This window comes from Lepisosteus platostomus, chromosome 10, assembly GCF_059453375.1.
Source record: "Lepisosteus platostomus isolate fLepPlt1 chromosome 10, fLepPlt1.hap1, whole genome shotgun sequence".
Taxonomy (NCBI): Eukaryota; Metazoa; Chordata; class Actinopteri; order Semionotiformes; family Lepisosteidae; genus Lepisosteus; species Lepisosteus platostomus.
The window spans coordinates 52,912,265-52,933,854 of record NC_142620.1 but is presented as its reverse complement, the minus strand read 5'-3'; the positions used below and the strand labels follow the sequence as shown (position 1 = coordinate 52,933,854).

Here is a 21,590-nt window from a genome sequence, read left to right as displayed (position 1 = left end):
CAGAGCACCCCTAGGAAACCAACCTGGAGATGGGGAGAACATGCAAACTCCACACACACAGCACCCCAGTCCGCTGACCACCCCCGCAGCCCATAATATATTAATAAGATCTAAATATATACTTATATACATTTTCTAAAAGAAAGCTTTTAAGGGAGTCTTAAAGGGAAATATGTAGACATCTTACTATAGGAATGGTTATTGCCGACTTGCATGAGGAGGGAAAAGTCTCAACGGCTCCGCTGAAAGATGGAGAGATGAACGGTTGTTGTTTTTTTCCTCCGTCTCTCTCTCTCTCAAAACAATAACACGCAGCAGTCAGTCGCCGGTGCATGGGGGGGGTGAGGTGTGTGTCTGTGTGTGTTTGTGGGGGGGGGGACACTTGAAAAAAAAACTTCAGTACCGACAGTGTGTGTGTGTCCGCGTTTTTAGCTGCTTGTCGTAGAGAAGCAGCCTGCGGTTAGCACAAAGGGGTATAAATGCAGTGTCGTTTTTTTTTCCGACGGGGGGGGGGAGTTAAACGCGCTCAATCCACAGTCGCCGTGTTACCCCCCCCCACCCCAAAAAAAAAAACAACAACCCAACAACAGACAACAAAGTTTGGGGGCTCCGGTGTGCTCAACCTGCACCTCTGCTCTGGGGGGGGGGCGGCGAGGTTCACAAGTTGCACTTCCCGCCCTGCCGGAGCCACGAAACGAAGGTCCGATAATCTTTTTTATAACAACGCGAGTGAGTGTGTGAGTGTGTGTGCGTGTGTGTGTGTGTGTGTGGGGGGGTATTTTTTCCCACCCCTCCGGGTTCCTGCGTGTCCGCCGCCCCACTCGTGTCAGCAGGGCAGAAAGGGGACGGTGCGCGGGCCGGGGCTCCCACAACGCCTTGCTGCGGGACCTTACAATGAAATTCAAGCAGTTTTTTTTTTCGTTTCGGCGCCATTTTCGATTGGGCTGGAGGTAAGTAGGGATTTTAGGGGGAATTATTTTGCAGGATTTTTTTTTCTCTCCCTTCACTACCTCACGGTTCGCCCGGGTTGAGGAGTCCCGAAACGGGAAGAGGGAGAGGGAGAGGGGGGGATTTTGTCCCGGGAATTTAGTTTTAAAATGGAAAAAAAAAAGTTTAAATAGAAAACAAGCTGCACTTTTTTTCTCTCTAGGTCGCTTCTTTTTGTGTGTGTGTGTGTGTTGTTGTTTGTTTGCTGGTTGAGCCGTTGAGTTTCTTTAGAAAAAATAAATAAAACGAAAAAGAAATACGGGGGCGAGAGATATAATAATGACAAAAAGGCTTACAAACTGGGGGGGGTTTCTTTCTTTTTTTTCTGTAAGTTTGGGACGAGTTAGCTACCGTATGTTAACGGTACTTTTGAGTATTTTTGTTTTAACGAGACGTCGTTTCGATTTAAACCTGTTTTAGGCAACAACGAGGAAATAAAAGCAATAACTCCCTTGCAGGCAATACGACTGTGAATTTGTAAAGCTGAATTTACGACTTCCTATTTTTTTATTTACACTCAAAAGAAGATCTCGATCTGAGTGTACGAGCCTAAAACTTTTTTTTTAAATTAACGCGTTGGTGAAGTTCGCGTTATTTTCGGATTTCTTTTTTTTATTGTGGTGTATTTGCCGTTTATAATTTATTTAAACTCTGTATATTTTCACTTTACAGTCGCGTTTACAGTAAGGAAGAGTTTTTTTTTTTAATAAAACAGACTGACGCTCCACATTACGTGGATGTCCAGTTTTAATGTTAAAAAGTCACAGTGGCCTGAAAGGATAATTAAAAGTTACTTGATCAACGTCGAAGTCTACAGGGGGATGTAATTCAAGTTTTAATACGCTTTTTTACTGACCTGTTATTAATGTCTAAATTGGGGACAGGAGTTACACTGCTTTAGTAGTATATAAATGTCCAATTCGTGATAAAAAATAGAGAACGGATTATTTGTCCAATTTAAGGCAACGAAACGTTTTGATATTTAATTAGTAAACGGTATATTCTGATACAGCATCACTGTGATCACCGGTTTGGAAGAGATAATAAAGTTCTTATTTTCGGATTATTCGTCTTATTGAACTGTTATTCTTATTTATTGAACGTTGATTTTTAAGCCGGCAAGGTGACATTAAATTGTATCATCGAATTTATTGCAAGTCGGTGTGTTCACACGACGTGGTACCGTTTTCTCACGAATGCTGTTTTTCAGTTTTTATTTTTGTGTTCACAGCCCCGGCGACCCGTAGCGCACAGCCTAGGAGAAATGACCCAGCGTGACATCGCAGTGCGTGGGGCAGAAGTTCATTTTTTTTAACGCTTTTTAAATAATTTTGCTTCAGATCAAACAGATGTACATATATATATTTAAAATTACATTTCTTGAACAAGATACGTCCGTTCACCTCGAGTTCACGGAGATGTACTTATCCACCCGAGAGTTTGTCGGCGTCTGCCCTGTCCTACACTCATACTGTGTTTCACAGTACTGTAACAAGTCACTAGTTGGGACGGCTAAGCTTGGGGTGAGTTTTTGGGGAACCCCTTATTTAACAGCAGCGCCAGTCAATGACCTGTTCTGAATGATGCTTTTTTTTTTTTTTAACGCGGGGGCTGTGAAAATCACACTTGACACCACCATCGCAGCAGCCCTGCAATTCTACCTGCGTGCTGCCTTGTCTGCACAGTAGCAGGGATGTGCCTGAACTTGTCTGAGAGAGAAGCCCTGTCCTATTCAAACCCTGTTTGAGCGACCCCAGTCACTGCAGCTGTGATCGGTACATCTGTAATCAGTTTCACCCATTGATCACTCAAGAGGGGAGCTGTCTGGGGCCGGGGTAGGCTTTGTCTTCTCGGACTTTCTGTGGACGTCCGTGTCAGTCTGCTTGCAAATAAGAAAAGAGGAAGTTGTAAATACGCAGGATAAGGATTGTGTTTTTCTGGCTCCAGGCGTGGAATGAAACTCGGCCTCTGCCACACGTTGCCACCTGCTCCGGTGTGAAAAGTTGGTACTCGAGCTTCGCGCTGCGTAACAAAATTAGACGCGGTGTCCTCGTTTTATGTCGGGGGAAAAGGTACCTGCTGCTTTGTGTTTCTGCGTGTGGATGTCTTCGGTCGTGTTTGACGTTTCAAACCTCGGCTACATCCTCACGGCGTCAACTTGTTTCTCTCCTTTCGCTTTGCAGCCCTGACACCTGCCCCCGGCCTGCGGCCCACAGGCAGGCCCGTTGCCCGTCGAAGAGGTAAGGCCCGGGCTCCTTTCCACCGGGGGGGGGCAGGAAGTGATCGGTGGCCTTGTGTACTGCCACTGGCCACCAGGGGGCGTGCCTGATGCTTCCAGGGGAAGAGGTTGGCACCAAGGGTCTGGAGGCCTCTGCTGTTATTTAGGCTGGCAGAGAGGTCGAGACTACAGCAGTGCTGTTGGCATTGTGGGGAAGGTTTTTTTTCAGTCCCGTTTTCTAACCCCCCCCCAATTAAAAAAAAAACGCACTGCCCGCTGGAGCCACACTGATGGACCCTTATCCCCCGCGGGCAGATGTTCACGGTTCGAGCAGTGTTGCGTAAAGCCGCAGAAAGATCCGGCCCCCCTCGCTGTTGTCGCTTGTGAGTTTGAAAGGGCGCCTCGCGCAGGTTAAAACTAAGCGTCGGGCTGCGACAATCAATTGAGGCCGTTGTATGCTGATAGATGTCTTGGCAGCATCTCTCCACCCACCCCCCGAATCTTTTCCACTGCGTCCTCCTTCCAGTTAGGAATGGCAACCTCCGAGTTGGCTCTGTCCGATAACGGGGGGCCTTAGCAGGGTGGTGCCAGAGTAAGTTTGACCAGGGGGGTCCAATCCTTCCTCTGCTGGGTTGGTATTTTTCTGTCCGGTTGCATGGGTCTCTCCGGAAGCGCAGCACCTCTGATGGTCGTGTTCTTCCCTTCTAGGTGAAGGGCAGGACTGTGGTGACCTGGGAGCAATACCGGAGAAAGGAGGCAGGGGGCAGCACCGGCAGCACCTTTGGAAATGTGGAATCTAAGCTGGTAACTTCCCCTTCAAAACAAACAAAAAAAACAAAACAACAAAATGCTAAAAACCCAACAATGAATTTTGTTTTCTTAAAGCCGCTTGTGGACGTCCCGGTGCCAAAAAGCCCGTCTGTGCTTGGCGCTCGGCGTTCCCAGTCCCCCTCCTCCTGTGTTGCGGGACCCTGCGGAGCGTAAGGAGGGGCGTCCTGGTCCCCGGTGCTCCTCGTCACTCTGCTCGCGGGCCGCACACGGCGCAGAACTGTGGTTCTGCTGTCGTTCACCTGCTCATCGCCGGTGACCCGGAAGTGTTTTAGAGCGGGAGTCTCGGCCGAGGGGGGGGAGGGGGGAGGGAGTTCTGAATAAGTCTGTCGGGGGGCGCTGCCGATTTGGGTTTTTGAGGGTGCAGCTTCTTTCACAAAGGGCTCCTTCATCCTGTTGTGATGTTGTAAGGGAAAAGGGGAACCTGCCAGCGCCCTGGAGCTGAAACACATTTCACATCTTCCCTCTCGGGGAGAAGTGGGCAGGATTTTCCTGACAGTGTGTCCTCTGTACGCGCAGTAAGTCTGGGAGTGTGTTGTGTCCCATTTCCTCCATTCTCACAAATGGACTATTGACCTGGCTGGGGGTGGAGGTTTCTCTCTCTCTTTCTATTCACTCTTTATTATGCCTTTGCTTCTGGAGAAGAGTAGTTGGATAATAATATTTGAGGATAGTGGTTGCATTCCCCCCCCAAAAGCTGGTTTTATTGCAAGTAAAAATGTGAGCAGTCCGTTCATCCACATTTGGTGCATTTAAAAAAAAATAAAAATAATTTGCATTCAGTGATCAATTCCAAAGTCCTAAAAGCTTAATGCATCATGAGTTGAGAAAATAAAAAAAAAATTAGAAAGCGGTTTGTACCGTTGATTCGAGTAACTGAGACGTATTGGTGTCTCTGCCCCGGTTTTTTTTCCCACGATTGAAATTTGGGATCCAAATTCAGGCCCAGCTGCACCACTGAACCAGCGCTCTTCAAGTTCACAATAGCTAACAGTTTTGGTTCTATAATCCTGAAGGCCTCACTACGCGCGAGTTTGCAAAAAGAGGAGAAATCGATTGATTTAAATTTTTTAGTGAGGTTCTAGAATGTCGCAACCTTAACTATTTTTCTATGGAGGTTTTGTGGAGAACTTTAAAAAGTTGAAAGCACACAACCATAAATCCTTGAGAATAAGGTTTAGGAACTGCTGTGAAACAAAAGAAAACCTCATTCATTCTGAACTGTAATGCGGACTGCAACTGTAAACTAGTGTTTGACACAAAATCTGAACGGAGAGCAACGGTTTGCTCTTGTGCAAAAGATGACCAGACGACCAGTGTGTTTTAACTCCTAAGTGTTACTGGAGTAGTGCTGTGGGCCGCAGGAGGTAAAGTTTTAACAAACTGTGAACGACTGAAGGCATTTATGACTAATGGACTGTGTAATCACTTTCTTTGTTCTCCAGACGGGTAAATTTCTGAATATTAAAAAGCTTAATATTTGTGACACACAGCAACTGCGGGATCAAGGCGCGGATTGTTCCTGGTAATTTGTTAGTATTCATTCCACTGTAATTTTCACTTTTTGACACACAGCCCACAGCCTCGTTTCAGCTGAAATGTTCCTCGTAAACGCGTGTTGTTTCTGGCAGACGTGCACAACGGACCCTGGTAAGCCAGTTCTTTTGCACATTTCAGGGAGACACAGGCGCTCATTGTTAGGTTTCTGATGAGGGGAATCGGGTTTGCGATGGGTATAATTTCTGCGCCGAACGATATCGAGGTGTTGTCCTGATGTGGCACAATCAACAGTCCTTAAACACGCCCGTCAACATCGCAGGCACTGAAACACGGGTCACGCTGAGGGAATGGACCGTTTGGTGTTAAACAATACTCCCAACACTGTCCCAGGAGCAAGCCGGGAGCTTCTAAATTCTGAGAAAAACAGACAACGGCTTTCGAATGAGCCGAAGCACTTTTCAACCCCCCCCCCTCCCTGCGTGGGCCAGGGGGCGGGGCCCGCGTTCTGACCGGAGCCGTCGCGCAGGCGGACTGAAACCGCTGGGGTGGGGGATTTCGCCGGGGGGAACCCCGGTGCGTGCGGGCCGACTCCCCTTCGGTAAACTGAGAAGCGGGGGCGACTCTCCTCGCTCCCCCGAGGACCCCCGCCCTGCGCCACCAGGTGCACCTGGGCCACGGGCTCTGGCTGCCTCGCAGGTGAGTCCCCCACGCCTGCTCGCAAACACACCCGTAGGAGGGAGCGCTGGAAGACCACGGAGGGAGGTGTCCTAGAAGAAAGGGCCTGGGTCTCGGGCGTCGGACATTTAAGACGTGGCGGTGGAGGGATGCCCCTGGGCACAGCCGTCTGTACCGGCACCTGGCGGGGATGGTGGGCTTGCAGCGGCTGTAGCAGCACTACATGGTTTGTAGTGACGAGGAGATACAGACCATGCGGAGCTGCCTCTGCGGCGCAAGCACGAGCGAGCGAAAGAGCGCGAGAGAGGGGGCGGATCGGCCCAGCCACACCCGCCCGCAGTCCTGCGCGTCGCTGGCCGTGCTGTAGCAGCACGTACATACTGGAGTGGCACCGATTGGGGTCTCCAGTGTTGGCGGATCTGCTTCAGTAAGGCCAGCGCGGACCATGGACCTGGATCTCCCGTCTCGGTACCGAGGTGTCCAGTCCCCGGCTGGTGCCGTAGAACCGTGAACGCGGCTTTGTTAATTTTACAACATGCTTCATTAAAGAACTTGAGAAAGCAGTCTTTTCTTGTGGGGGGAATTCTTTTCCGCTTGGTTGAGCCGGGTGCTGCAGCTAGGCAGCAGAAATGTGGTTTTTTTTTTTCCCCTTCCTTGCGCATTTGGACATTCGAGTCCTCCGGGCCTGCCTCACTCGTGGAGAAGGAAGAGGTCCTCACACCAGGCTCATTTCAAAATTACAATTTATTGTCACAGTGACAGCGTGTTGTAGAGATTGTATTGTGACAGCAGTACAAAACATTGACGGATTTTTACAGGCCCAACCCATGGCTGCTCGGGTACTTTTACACTGGACAACAGAAAGGTCTCCTAAAAGCACATCTATTCCTGCACCATCCAAATGGATCCTGACTCTGCGTTCTGTATGTAGTATAGCTGTGTATATTTGTCAGGGTGTTGACTCATGCAGGGCTGTGCATGTACATTTTTAAAGTTTTCACTCTTTGTGGGAGGACCACAAATGTAATTCTTGTTCTAATTTGGTTGGAAGCTGGTTTTCCACCTTCTTGCCGATTGACAGAACAAGAAAGATGATAACACAATGCTGCAAATTTTGACTTTCAAATTTAGTTTAACTGTCTTTTGGCTGTTTGAAACAAAAACGAATAGTTCGAAAATTCAGAACTTCAGCCTTTATCTTCTTTTGTGTCACGTTCTAGATATTACAGAGGTGTTCATTTACAAAACTATGTTTATAGTATTTTCACCAGAGACTGGTACATGTGGATTGTTTATAAACTAACATCAACAAGAGGCTTCAGTTCCAATGTCAGCATTTCAAAAAACTCAAAAGTGCATCCAATATTAAAATATGCATTGCCACTTTTAAAGCATTTATACACTTAAAGCATTACAAAAAGTAAATATTTTCTTTTTGGCAAAAAGGTGAACGTGGAGAAACATTGTACAATCTGACCATACCACAAAGCATCCAAAAACAGGTTACATTTTCAGAATTTAACCAAGTTAAGTGGTGCCACACCTTCCTGTTTTATTCCGAAACACGCAGGATGGATGTCTTGCAATAGGTGTTTCCAAGATGCGGGAAGTTGTACAGGTAAACAGGTAAAATGAGGGTACTCATTTTCAGTTACCTCAGCATGGTAGAGAAGCGATCAAGAGTGTCACTGGCCAGCTGTTAAATCCATTTTCGATCTTAAAACCTAAAGCCCTTTGAACAGGCTGTAGTGCTGAAGAAAACCAAGTCCAGGCTATGCCACGTCTAGACGAAATAGACAACACAATAGCAAATACCCAGCACTGGGTGGTGGCCTCCCTGGAGGCACCTGGTAAGACCTGAAATGGACTGGACTGTTAGCACTGTTCTTGAGATGCAAGTCACAGGTGGGATTTTACAGGACCCCCCCTGTAATAAAGTTGTTTGAAAAAAAAACATGGGCAATCTATCCTGCTCTTTACGGATTGCTGTTTATCAGTTTACTACAAATGTATAATATTGAGCCAATTAACCGCTTGCGTATCTTCAGCTGTGATCCACACGTTCAAACAAATAGGTATGATGTTAAGGAGCAGGCTGCTCAAAGCTATACCTGCTATTTTCTTCAACTTGGCTTTAACTGAAAAGGTCTCCCCCACACGGACGCGCTGGGGTGCAGTCTGGTCCTTGAAACGTGTTGGGGAGGGTGCAGTCTGTGAAACTAAAAGGTGACAAAGGGAATTAAAACAACGTGGCAAACACGCATGCCGGCTTGTGGTGAAGCCCGGGGAATTATGCAGAATTTCTGTTCAGGTGCCATGAACAGATTGCCAGCTGTGAACTCTTCCACGGCTTGGTAAATGATGAAAAAGGAAACGGAAGTGTCACATTCTCAGCGTGAAGAGGACCAGCTAAAACGATAAAATCCTTGAAACTCGCAAGAGGAGAGGGCAGGAGAGAGGGATTTCTAATTGCCGCAAAATGCTACAACAGTAACGATCAGTTCTGCCTTTCAGACATTTTTTCAGCATTCATTTTAAACATTCCCAAGATTTAAAACTGCAAAATAGTTTTTAAAAAAATAAAGCCGAGTAACAGCGCTCCTTTCCCCCTGCAATTATGAATAAACTTGAGGCATGTGCAACATTTGATGCAACAGGAGGTGGTTCACTCACCAGAAGGGGCTGCAGCAGGTCTCTAAAGTCCTTTTTCTAACCTTGACAAAAAATAAGATTAAGGCCTTGATCTCTTTTCAGAAAAGGCCTTTTCTTTCCTCGTCACCCACCGATGTAAGCGCAGAACTGCTGGCTTCCCCAGACGTTTCAGCCTTTGTAGAAGTCAGCTCAGCACTGCTGTGAGGAGAGACGGGAGTCGTGGGGGCTGTGACAACAGCCAACAGCTCGGGAAGAAGGGCGCACCCCCTGAAGCACAACGACGGAAGCCTGTAAATGCGATTGGGACTGGACACTTACAGTCGTGAAGACGACTGGGACAGTGGGAGGGCTTTTAACTGAAGGGCCTCAGTGGGCCGAGAAGCCTGAGGCCTGAACTGAATGAAAACTTTGACCTGGCTGCTACACGCCAGTACCGAACCACATCTGGCAGCGCCCTCTGCTGGGCAGACAAATACATGCGCCCAGCAGGCAGCTGATGCCGAGTGTGGCCAGTAAGGGGGGTTGGAATCGATGACCGGCGGAGCTCCGATTTAATCCAGGTTCCAAGTCTCGTCTGGCCCGTAAGATCGACTGGTTCAGAGCAGACCAGTGAAAAGGGCAGAACTCCCCATTATTCCCATGTAGAACTACGGCACAACCCCCTGCAAATCCATTTCAGTGAGCGGGCCGTGTGGCCGGACCCAACGCTTCCTCTGCGCCGCTGGCCCCCCCTCCCGTCCCCACCCCTGCCTGCTCTGAACCCGCAGGAGCTAGGGCTGACCGCCACACGCCCCCCCCCGCCTCGCCTGTCCTGTCCCTGTGAGTGAGGAAGCGGGTGTGCACCGTCACGCACGCCCTGTTCACCCGACTGCCTACGGCCTCCCAGAGCCAAGCCTTGGAGTTGCACAGTACCTACAGGAAGGGGATCCCCACCCAGGCGTGCAGCTGTGGCGTGTGTGGGTGAGGGTGAGGGTGAGGGTGAGGGGGGGCTGCTGTGATGGGCGAAGAAGACTTCGGCACTCTCTGTGGCAGGAGAAGCTCCCGGACCCTAGCCTCCCTCTCGTGAACTTGTGCCGCCTTACTCGAGCTCTTTAAAATTTCTTAAAATATAAAATTAACGATACGATAATAATATAATAAGACACAGCTAAGGAGGGGGAGCGAAGTCCTCTTCATTCCTTGTACTTCTCTTTGCCATCTTCACTGATCACGCAGATGTGCTGAAAGAGACGAGAGTTGATTCCCAGCTGTGAAGAACTGCATTTAAAGCAGACCAGGCTTCGCTCTTAATGAACTGGGCACTGAACCGGCATTTATCAACACAGCTGTAAAAGGTTTTGACTCCACATTTTCAGTCTGGGACTCAAGGAGTTGAACGGTCAATGTGAGACAACTCTTTTTCAATTGAAATTGCTACAATAGAAATGGCAACTTCTTTTTAAGTTGACAACAGTTTTAGATGTAACTTTTATGTGATGATTCAGAGATGCTAAGAGCATGCTTTTGAGAGCTCTTGTAAATTCACTTTAGAGATGCAGAATTCAAAATCAGGAAAAGTGCCTGGATCAGACCTGCGCACTTATTTTTGTTTTAAAATAATTCTCAATGTCATTCTGTGCTGAAAGGGTTCAACCTTCTACAATGAGGGGAAAAGGCCACTGAAACACATGCTAAGTTCACACACGGCCAGTACTACGTTTTATACTTACATTCAGATCTCTAAAGTACTCGTTGTAGTCTAAGGCGTATCCCACTACAAATTTGTCAGGAACCTCAAATCCTATATCTGAAAAGAGATTATAATTCCGTTAACATCAACGCAAGGTTTTTCTCTTTAGACCAAATACCTGTCGGGGAAAACAATTTCTAAGGCCTTTCTAAGGTTGGAATCCAGTGTAATTCTTTTTTTTTTTAAATCCAGTGTAAAATAAGTCTAACTGAAGAGCGTTACTGCCATCTGCTGGTGTGGCGGTGCTACTGCAACCAGTCTTGAAAACAGTCAACAGGGTGGACAAGGCTATAAATACAGTATGTCAGCACAGAGCACAAAAATACCTTCAGGTTTAACATATCACCTTTAAAAACAACAACAAAAACAACAACATCTGACCCAATACAAACTAACACACAGGGGCTTCTTCTTAAGATAAATCAAGTAGAAACATAATATAAGGTTACTTAAGGGGTTTTCAACATTTTCAGGCATAGAAACCCCTTTAAAAAAGTCCCTCAACATGAGCCCTAATCTAATTATAAAAAAACGTCTTCGCTTATTAGAAATGCTGCTGATACTGAGTGAATATTAAAAGCACAAGAGCGAGTACTGTGAGCACCGATTTTACACGACTTCCGAGAGCTGGCAGGTTTCTCTCTATTCCTGGGGAACCCCCCTCCCTGCCGGTCTCCGGGAGCAGACAGCCCTCGAAAAACCACCGAGCCGAACAGGCCGACACCCCCCCCTCACCCAAACCGGCACGCCCTGCCCAGTACTTACAGTCGGGTCTGTAACCCACACTTCTGGGTGTCCTCTTCACCAGCAAACTGAGGACAGAAAAGAGAGGGACCGTGAGTTCACCCCTGCAGCTCCTCCAAGATGGGGGCCCCCACAGGGCGACTACTGCAGACTTGGGGTTCTTGGCCACTCCGGGGGCACCAACAGAGAGTGTTGGCCTTGCAGAGTAAACACCCCAACATACCACAAACCAGCAGGCGGAGTTGACATGGACGGGTCATTACAATCCGAACCACAGTCATCTGAGGGATCCACTCCCACATTTCTGCAGACAAGGCCAAAGCTCCAAGCACCAAAAAGCTTGATTCTAAGGGTACTTGTCACATTCATCAGTGCTGCAAAGAATCTTTAATAAAGCTTCTCAGATTTTAAAATCCCAGACTCGACTTTCCAATTATTTTTCATGATTATAGATGGTCTTTTATGGCTTAATAAGAGACAGGACAGAGGTGATGGGAATATTACCATGACCCCCCCCCCCCCCACACACACACAAATTGCACAACTGCGTGGTCATGGGCCCTTTTGAGATATGATAGGTTTAGAGCTTTCCCACTAAAATCTGGTTTATTCCTAACTCCAGTTTAACGCCTGGAACTTGTGCTGGAGATATCGGGAGGGTGTCCTTTGTTCACCTCCTGTCTGATCAGCACTTATCTCGTCCCAGAGAGACCGGCTTGCGCCCGTCCTCTATCTAGACAGGGTTACCATGAAGCGCTGCTGTTTGGGGCCTCCAAGTGTATCATCAGCGAGCTCCAGTACATTCAAAATTCAGCGGCGAGGAATTTAACTGCACACACTTCACTCCTGGTTTTGGCCCTCCAGCATTATCCCAGTCTAAAGTTCAGAAGAAACCTGTGAAACTCTTTTGTTTTTCCTTGCTACCATGCATTCGCATTCCTGCTGCGGTGCAATAATACTCCTTAATTGAGCTCCGTGCTCGCTGGTCCCCTGCATGTGCACACGACGGGGCTCTCTGGCCTACACTACAGTCTGCTCTGCCCAAGCCTGCAACAGCCTCCCGCTCTCTCAACATTTAAAAATGCATTTCCAGACTCCAGACCCATGCAGCTGCACTTCTGTTATGCCCATTCGTGACATCACGTTATAGTTATAGTTTTTTTTGGCCTTTTGAACCGCAAAGCGCTTTGAGATAGAGCAGCACATGGCAAAGATGCTACATAAAATAATAATGTCACGACGCAATAATAATTTTACTTCCCCCCAGAGTGTTGCAATATTAAGACTTGCTGCCTGGGGGCGCTAGTGTCCAGTGAAGTATGACAGTGAGGGACACCATTTTTTTCCCCCCATATCTCCAGTTTGCAATGCTAATGTGACAAAAGAAAGGAAGGGCTGTCTGTTAAAAAGCTCAGCACACATCACTTGTGTTGTGAACTGTACTGCGAACCCAACTGCAGTTTACAAATAATCACATGACAATAACAGCAGCAATAATTCAATTCAATCGCAACCTTACTAACGTTCTGTAGCACAGGGGTGTCAGCTCTTCTGTTGCAGACGGAGTGGCTCAAGCACTAATTCTACAAGGGCAGAGGCAGGAGAAGTCACAGCCCCGAGGCCCACCGACAGGACAGCGTGCCTCCAGCGGCCAGGCCCCGCTTACCTGACCACCTTGACCATTTTGGGGTTGTACTGCTTGAGCAGCTCCAGCAGGGTCTTCATCGTCTTGCCTGTGTCAATGATGTCCTGCACAGACAACAAGAGCGCGCCTTAATCGACCGCGTTCTCTCAGCGACGGACGCCAGTGCCCGTCACTGGATTAGGTTGTTTAAAAAAAACAAACAAACAAAAATGTAGGCAGAGGTTTTTTTTTTTTTTTTTTTTTTTAAAGGTGGCACTCACCTCCACTATCAAGACATTCTGCATCCCGAAACAGGCGGGAGGGGGGAAAAAAAAGAGAAAAACACGATCAGTAATCAAACAGTCGCTCTTCTTTAATGGGTACAAATGGGGGGTTACGAAACTGGTGAAAATCAGGAATTGACCGAGCGGTTTTGACAATAAGTGAAATGATTATTCATAACCCCCGACTTGTACGCGATTTCTAACCATATACCTGAGCGGCTGGTATAATTTGAGGGACGTGAATTCTTTATTCGCTGGCACAGCTTTGTTGAGAGGGGTAATAATCCAGGCACACTTGGTTAAACAAATATTTATTACAATAAACTACACAAGACACAAACCGTACAACATACGGGTTACTTCATGTACAGTACTTACAGACAAAGCATTTCAGAGGCCTAACATTCTGGCCACCCAGAAAACCCCAGACTGCTACTAAGCACTAAACTCTTAATATGCCACCACAGAAGAGATAAGATGCCTTCTAACTAAATACAAAGGGACCTGCAGTTAGATCTCTCTCTCTGCACCCTGGATGCCACAAAACAAATGCGAGCCAATTTCCCTATCCATAAAATACACCCTAATCAGGAAAGACGTTTCTAACGGAAGTACCTTTTACCCAGGAAGCCCATGTTCCCTAAAAACACAGAACAGAACACTCTAATAAGGTTCAAATACTGAGCTCCAGTCAGGTCTGGTTTGGATGATCGAGAAGTAGGGGCTCTCGCCTGGCACAAGCTTCAAGTCCCAACTCCTCTGGACTCTCTTCTTCCTCTCTCCTTTCTGCCATCTTATACTGTGTCTTTCTGTCCTGCTCCTTGCCAATCATTCATCCACAACTTCCCTGGGTAAACTAAGGTAACCTGTACCCTCGTTTCTGCTCAAGGGACCCCCCAGACCTCAACAAACATCCTCTCTCCTTTGAAGCTAGAAGTGTTTACTCTTCCCAGTGTCACAGACTTCATCTAAAATCTAAAAGACACTTCTCAGTCACCCAAAGCTGTAACAAAATAGGTTCTCCTATTCCTGGTCATCGTCCCTCTAGTGAAACAACACAGGAGCATTAAGAGTTAAACAGAACGCAGACTGAAGAGTTGGGTTCACTGACAACTCGGGTCAGTGAACCAAGTTTCTGTCAGGTGGTTTTGAAATGACATTTAACAGCGTCTGTCGATATGTTTGAACAGTGTATGGCGAAGGTTAAACATTAGCAGACCTGGCATGCCTGCAGACCGTCTTGGTAGTTTCCAGCCAATCCGAACAGAGGCATGTACAGAGCAACTCTTTATTGATCTGGCTGCCTGCAGGTGCCCTCGAAAAACCTGTCAAAGGGCACATGAGGCAGTGTTTTCTCACAGTGGGCAAAGTGCCCAAGTAATGCGGTCAGTAAAGGGTAGGAAGATAACCGCAGCGAATAACGGGCGCTGCTGTACCGATCCACTTGCAATTGTTATTTTTTCATTTCTGTTTAGTTTTTCGGGTCACTTCAGATTCAGCAACCTACAAGAATCTAACTGCCATGTACAGCTCTTTATTGGCATGTACTGTACAGGAGAAAGGTTTCCATATCTTACAACTAATGAAAGTCTAAAGTAGGCATTAATTTATTGCCTATGCTGTCAGCAAAAGGACTGCAAGACAAGAAAAAGAGACCTCAGTTTAGCTCATACAAATCCTTGTTATGTCACGTTTTGAGTCAGTTTATCGTACTCTAAATATACTGAGAGGCATTACAATAGTTTCAAATAGCACATTACAAGAATTTGTTCTTCCATCATAAGACGGTTTTCAACTTTTGTTGAACTCATTACCAGTCCCATGTCTTTCAGAACTGATCTCTGACCTCCCTAATCTGCTGCAGTGGGGAAAGTTACTGCAAAACAAAGGGAATCCATCTCTGTGTCAAGTTACCTTTTGAAGGAACTGCTGTTTAAAATGGAAAAAGGAGTCAGAGTAAATACAGTTATCAGTTACAATGATCTATTTAGTGTGTGTGTACTGGTTAAAACATTACCTCTTAAAAACAATTTCCCCCATCTTATTAATTTTTTAGAATGAACTTGACTGAAATTATCCTTTTTTTTTTTAGTTCAACACTTCAGTGAAGAAAACATGCCAGTGGTCAATCTCACCTTTCCTGTGAGGGTCGAAAGGTCATCTCCTCCGATGACTTTTATTTCTCCAGTGGACTGGTCATTCTGGAAAAGACGACACATGCCGAGACTGACTACCTTTCCAGCGAATGATCTGCCAGCAGTGGTGTGGTTTCTCCCATTGGGAGACCTTGGTAGCACAATTAGTGAGCTCCTCTGGCTCCGTCTCCTTTACACCAGAGACCAGCCTTGGAAAACCAGAGCAGACTCCTGCCGTATCCCAGATTAGCTCTGATACTCCGATCTGGATTACTGGGAGGGTGCACGATGACACATCCGGGGAGTCCTCTGACAAGGAGTGATGCACCCAAGTGTGAACAGTCATCAGTGAACAGTTCCATCAAGTTACAGCAGAGCTGTGCGTGCGTGGGTCTCCGTGAGTGTGTGTGTGTGTGTGCGCACGCACATGCACGTGAACGTGTATGTGACTGCGAGAGTGTGCGGGCATACGTGTGCACGACTGTGCGTGTGTGCGTACACTGTGAGTGTGCACGTGCACACGGATGTGTGAGTGAGTGAGTGTGCACGTGTGTGTGGGTCTCTGTGTGCATACACTATGTCAGTGTATGTGACAGAGAGAGAGAGAGCGAGAGAGAGAGGTTGGCCCTTACGCAGTAACTCTTAAGCCGGATGAAGTCCACCGTCATGGGGATGGACCGGTCACTGTTGCGGTTCAGGGCCTTGATGTAGTCCAGCAGGTCGGCGAAGAACTTGTACCCTCCCTTCAGCACGCACAGCGCCACTATGTGGTGGCCTCCCATGTCGCGCATGATCTCTCGGGCCAGGCGCTCGGTCCTGCTCCCCGGAGACAAGCAAGCGTCAGGTCGGAGTCAGAGCATGCAATCGGAATCCCCCAGTGGCAGGAGGGACCAATCGGGACGCATCACTGCCACGCTGGCGTGACGCCTACCACACGCGCTGGCCGCCGAGGCCTGACCCCTGACCTGTCCATGATGAGCCCGTGGGGGATGTAGACTCTCTCCAGGTCGCCTGCATAGTGTTTGGGGATGCAGAAGAGGTCCAACGCATAGCCCTGCTCCTCGTCACTGATCTGAAAGAGACACACACACACACACGTTCCTGAGCTCTCAGTGTCCACGTGCAGGTTTGTGTTTCCCAAACACAGTCAGCCTGGAAACCGAGAACTCGTAGGGAGGCGTCATGGATAAACTGTAAACAAATCCCTAGACGCCACCCAGGAAAGCATCAAACAGAGAAATGCACAAGAACACCATATTCCCCAGCAACACACCACACGCATATCGCCTTGCACTATAGGATTTGGTGAACAAGGTCTAAGTTGGCCAAACCTCTCTGTGTGCAAATGACATTGAAATCGGTACTGGTTGAACTCCAGGTGATTTACATATGTGGTGAATAACATCATCGACAAAGATCCACCTGTAATCTCCCCGTGGGGCCGGAGATGAGCCACCATAGCTACACAGAAGGAACAGTTTAAAGGCGTTTTCCCACCAAATGCAATTCGTCGACTCAGTATCTATGGAGTATCTAAGGATCTGCGCCTGTGACTGGAAGGTTGCCGGTTCAAATCCCGCGGCCAGCAGAGGAATCCTACTCCGTTGGGCCCCTGAGCAAGGCCCTTAACCCCAACTGCTCCAGGGGCGCCGTACAATGGCTGACCCTGCGCTCTGACCCCCAGCTTCTCTCCCTGTCTGTGTGCCTGTGTCTCATGGAGAAAAGCTGGGGTATGCGAAAAGACGAATTCCTAATGCAAGAAATTGTATAGGGCTAATAAAGAAACATTATTATTAAAAAAACACCCGGCCTTCTAAAGAAAGGCCTCCTTGCGAGCAGCTTGTGAGCGACTGTATGAACCAGGCTCTGCTCTTACACGGACCCTGGTGACGGCAGGGGCACGGCGGCCACTCTCGACAACCTGCGCTCCCCACGGGGAAAAACAGCTCTAATTCAATCACGAAAGGGCCAAAGAAAGCACTGGCCTGTGTTTTCTTTTCCCCTCTGGCAGTATCATCCACATTAACCTAAGGAGATAATGAACTTAATGAGAAATATCTGACCACTGCTCAGATTTTCCCCACCCCCCCCCGAAGCTGAACTTCCAGAGAGCCGATCTGACTTCCCGTGAAAATCGAATTTCCCCTGCGGGCGACGGGGCCCCTGCGTTAATTCAGACAACGTGATGCCCCCTCGAAGGGGGGCCGGTCTCTGGCCGGGGAGTCAGCCGCCGGTCGTGCTCACACGGCTCGGCTGAAAACGGGCCCTGTCCCGCCCCGGCCCGCCCCGGCCCGCCCCTCTCCGGCGGGTCTGCCCACCAGAACCTGCCCCTGGACAGGGGGCTGGTGGGCGGAGCTCACAGCGCAGGCCAACACCCTTCACTCACAGCACGCTTGCGGTATCGGTACTGAAACCCCGGCTGCTAGCACACCGCTGTCCGAGTGCTGAGGCCACAATGGCTGCCACGGGCTTCTCCTTGCGATGGGTCAATGACTCTAAACTCGCATTAGCATCCCAGACTCCACAGCTCTGCTAACCGCAGGCACAGGCGACCACGTACACCATCCGCTAAGTACAGTGCTGACGTGCACAGGAACACCAACCCCGTCAGTACCGACAGGCCGGAGTGCCCTGTCAACGCCAAACCGGGAATCCCCAGCCCTCAGTTTCAACGCGAGTGCAGTCCGACTGGTACAGCGGATTTCTGTGGGGGGTGTTGTTGTTGTTTTTCCCCCCTCGTCGTTACTGCACTGCCCCGGCTGGGGGTAGGAGGGCAGGAGTGGAGGTTGTGCCTTGAGTCACCACCCCAGCATGGGAAGAGAGAGAGAAGACAACAACAACAACAACAGCAACAACAACAATGGGAAGCCATCGCCATGACTACCACGAGGCACCGCCCATTAGAGCCCAGGTGCAGCTGTCTGATTGGCTCCCGGTGGCAACGGGCCACAGGCTCCGCCCCCGAGCAAACCAAGTCAACAATCAACTTGAATCATTTTCTTAGATGGATTTATCTTAGATTTTCTTAGATGTTTCTGGAAGCCCGTTAATAATAATTATAACAATAATTGCTTACACTTCTATAGCGCTTTTCCGGACACTCCACTCAAAGCGCTTTACAGGTAATGGGGACTCCCCTCCACCACCACCAGTGTGCAGCCCCACCTGGATGATGCGACGGCAGCCATAGTGCGCCAGAACACTCACCACACACCATGGCTGTCATGATGGGTCTGCTCAGGCCACTAACGAGCTGATTTAGATCACTATAAGCCCAGCTGGACTGAAAAGCTATAGACTCAGGGGCCCTGCAGGACCCAGGCTGGGGGCACCTGTTCTAGGAAGATGATTTTACAGACCTTTCTAAGACGTTGCTCTTGGGGGAGGTGCATTAGACATGCCTGATTCTGACCGCCTTGAAGCAGAAACTTACAGAGCAGCTACAGCTGACAGGACGAAATATTTGAGGAAGCAACAACGCTTAGAGCAACACAGACCTGGGAAGCAACTCAATGCTCATCGTGCAATCAACAAAACGCTACTTCATCGCCCATCGCTCGTCCCCTGACAGAACAGAGAGAGGAGCTGCAGCTGATGACGGAGCACCGGCGATAACCCCTGGGAAAGAAAATTATAAACTTCCCCCCTGCAGAGGCGAGTTGATGTTACACCTTTTTTTTTTGTTGCAAAAGGCAGCAACGCTCCACTTTCATGGGGGGGGAAAGACCCACCAGGCTCGTTTGTGACCATTCTACCTGGGCAGTTACAACCGGGGCAGAAAAGGGACACCATTTTGTGCTGCATTTATTGCAGCTCAACCTTCGCCCAAAAAAACCGGCTCCCTGCGCGGTTCGAGAACAGGGGAAGGTCATGCTTTTGTTGACAAGTGCCAGTACAAACACGCACGACCCAAAATAGAAAGAGAGAGGGTGGGGGAAAACAAATCCGGATTATGGGTTACCATCAAAACATCGCTATCGTATTTCCAAGCGACGCGCACGTATCCCGCACGGAGAGCGGACAGCGGACAGCGATCTGCCCCTCCCCGCCGGTGCTCTCAAGCTGAAGGTGCGCTGTGCGGCGCAACCTGAGCTCAGCCGCCTCATCCCAGGGCCATGTGGCCCACGCGTGGGGGCCCTTTCCACGAAAGAGCGTGGCGTGCAGCCGCGGGCGACAGATTGACACGCTGAGCTCCCTCCCTCCGCCTGGCGTCCACGACTTAAAGACACGCACAGCCCCCGGCACTTCAGGGAGACAAAAACAAGTTCCCGCACAAGAAAGCGAAGGCTTGTGTCTTCCCGACTGGACACCCGACCCCGGAGAGGGGAGGGAGGGGGGTCGCTTTATTTATAGCCCCGCGCACCAGCTTACCACGACGCAGGACTCCGCCGCCGCCATGCCGCCGCTCAAGCCGAGTCGAGCTGCTCCGCGTCGTGTTCCTGGCGCACCGGCGAAGGTACCGCAGGAGGAGAGCACGCCGGGTCCGCCCGCCTGCCGCCGCTGCCGGGGAGTCGCGCTGCGCAGGAAGAGGGAGAGCCTGCAGGCCCCGCCCACCCCGCGGCTCCGCGCGTGGCCCCGGCGCGCGTGCCCCGCCGCCGAGCCTTCGGCCAATGGGGCGCGAGCGAAAGCGCAGTGCGGATGTGCTCGCGCGGGGCTGTTGAGGGGGGAAAAAAAAAAAACAGCAGCATCACGTTTTTTTTTTTTGTCAGTCCGCCATGTGGAAGATGAGCTCCCAGCGCTTCACTGGTTTGGCTCCTGACGACATCTGTGATCTCCCTGAACCCCCTCTCCCTCCACGGGCCTCCCTTCAGTTCCCAGAACCGCGCTCTGGGCCTTGAAGAGAGTCAGTGCCAGAACTGGGCTCTGGGCCTTGGAGGACAGTGCCAGAACCGGGCTCTGGGCCTTGGGAGTCAGTGCCAGAACCGGGCTCTGGGCCTTGCAGAGAGTCAGTGCCAGAACTGGGCTCTGGGCCTTGGGAGACAGTGCCAGAACCAATCTCTGGGCCTTGAAGAGAGACAGCTCCAGAACCGGGCTCTGGGCCTTGCAGAGAGTCAGTGCCAGAACTGGGCTCTGGGCCTTGGGAGACAGTGCCAGAACCGGGCTCTGGGCCTTGCAGAGAGTCAGTGCCAGAACTGGGCTCTGGGCCTTGGGAGACAGTGCCAGAACCAATCTCTGGGCCTTGAAGAGAGACAGCTCCAGAACCGGGCTCTGGGCCTTGCAGACAGACAGCTCCAGAACCGGGCTCCGGGCCTTGCGGACAGACAGTGCCTCCTGTCCTGTAGCTCCAAGGCTGTGAAAACCCCCAGCCTCCATCAGATCCTGCAAGTCACTCCGCTTTTCCCCATCTCTTCATAAAGGTGTCTTTTCCACCCCAGCTGTTCATTCTAGTTAAAATGATATGTTTTGGGACAACAGTAATTCCCAGAGAGCTCGTTATGGCTACCCAGAGTCTTTATCTGGGTGGGAGCGTGTAGCAGGGAGGACAGCGCTGTTATCAGCAGTGCTGAGCCGCTCCGGCCCCAGGCAGCTGCCTCTTCCCAGAGACCTTGGAAAAACACATTCCAAAGCCAACAGCAGGTGCAGGTGACAGAGCAACACAGCGTTTCTCTTCTGCAGAGGAAAACAAAATGAAAGCACCCCGGGCGGTCTCAGAGGCTGATGGTTGGGGAAACGGGATTTAGACCAGGAGAGTTCATAATTATTGGGTTAAATTCTTAAGAGCTCAGGTAGAATGGTCCCCAGGACTCCAGTAAGTGAACTCTCTCTCACTGGTTCCCAGTCTAGGGACTCGAGTCTATTTCAGGATTCTGGTGCAACGCTTCATTGATTAAACTGGACCTATTGATGGAACTTCTTATCGACTGAACTCCATTTTAAATTCTTAAACTGCTGAGCCGTCTCCTCACAAGATAATGTGAGGTTCTGCAGCCAAAACATTCTGAACAGAAAACTATGGGGAAAAAAAAAGACACAAATCATAAGAACCAGGCTTTTGAAGTGCCGTTCCAGTGGATGAGACGGTGAGAAATCAATAGGCAACACTTGTACTACTAATCCACTCAGTTCTTTCAGTTTCATATTTAATACTTCGATTTTAAATCAAATCTGAAACTAAAAAATAAATTGAAGTTTCATATAATCTCTAATAGACATCGCAAGTGCCTAACTGATTGGATGCAGGACAGATCAAAGTCTTACAACCAAATGAGAAACC

General features: G+C 49.2%; 1 protein-coding gene and 1 long non-coding RNA gene across 2 annotated transcripts; one reads left to right on the top strand and one right to left on the bottom strand.

The window, feature by feature from the left end:
* Positions 1-717: 717 nt before the first annotated feature.
* On the top strand, positions 718-11,748 carry LOC148654021 (uncharacterized). Its single transcript, XR_015924921.1, has 3 exons — positions 718-950; positions 3,171-3,227; positions 3,914-11,748. It is a non-coding gene; the product is annotated as an uncharacterized LOC148654021 (long non-coding RNA).
* hprt1 (hypoxanthine phosphoribosyltransferase 1) lies at positions 6,935-19,972 on the bottom strand. The gene is made up of 9 exons (XM_088597179.1): positions 19,748-19,972; positions 16,342-16,448; positions 16,009-16,192; positions 15,377-15,442; positions 13,239-13,256; positions 13,000-13,082; positions 11,355-11,401; positions 10,570-10,646; positions 6,935-10,080 (listed from the first exon to the last, which is right to left on the bottom strand). The coding sequence occupies exons 1-9, from the start codon at positions 19,772-19,774 to the stop codon at positions 10,033-10,035; spliced, it is 657 nt and encodes a 218-aa protein (XP_088453305.1). The 5' UTR covers positions 19,775-19,972; the 3' UTR covers positions 6,935-10,032.
* Positions 19,973-21,590: the final 1,618 nt, after the last annotated feature.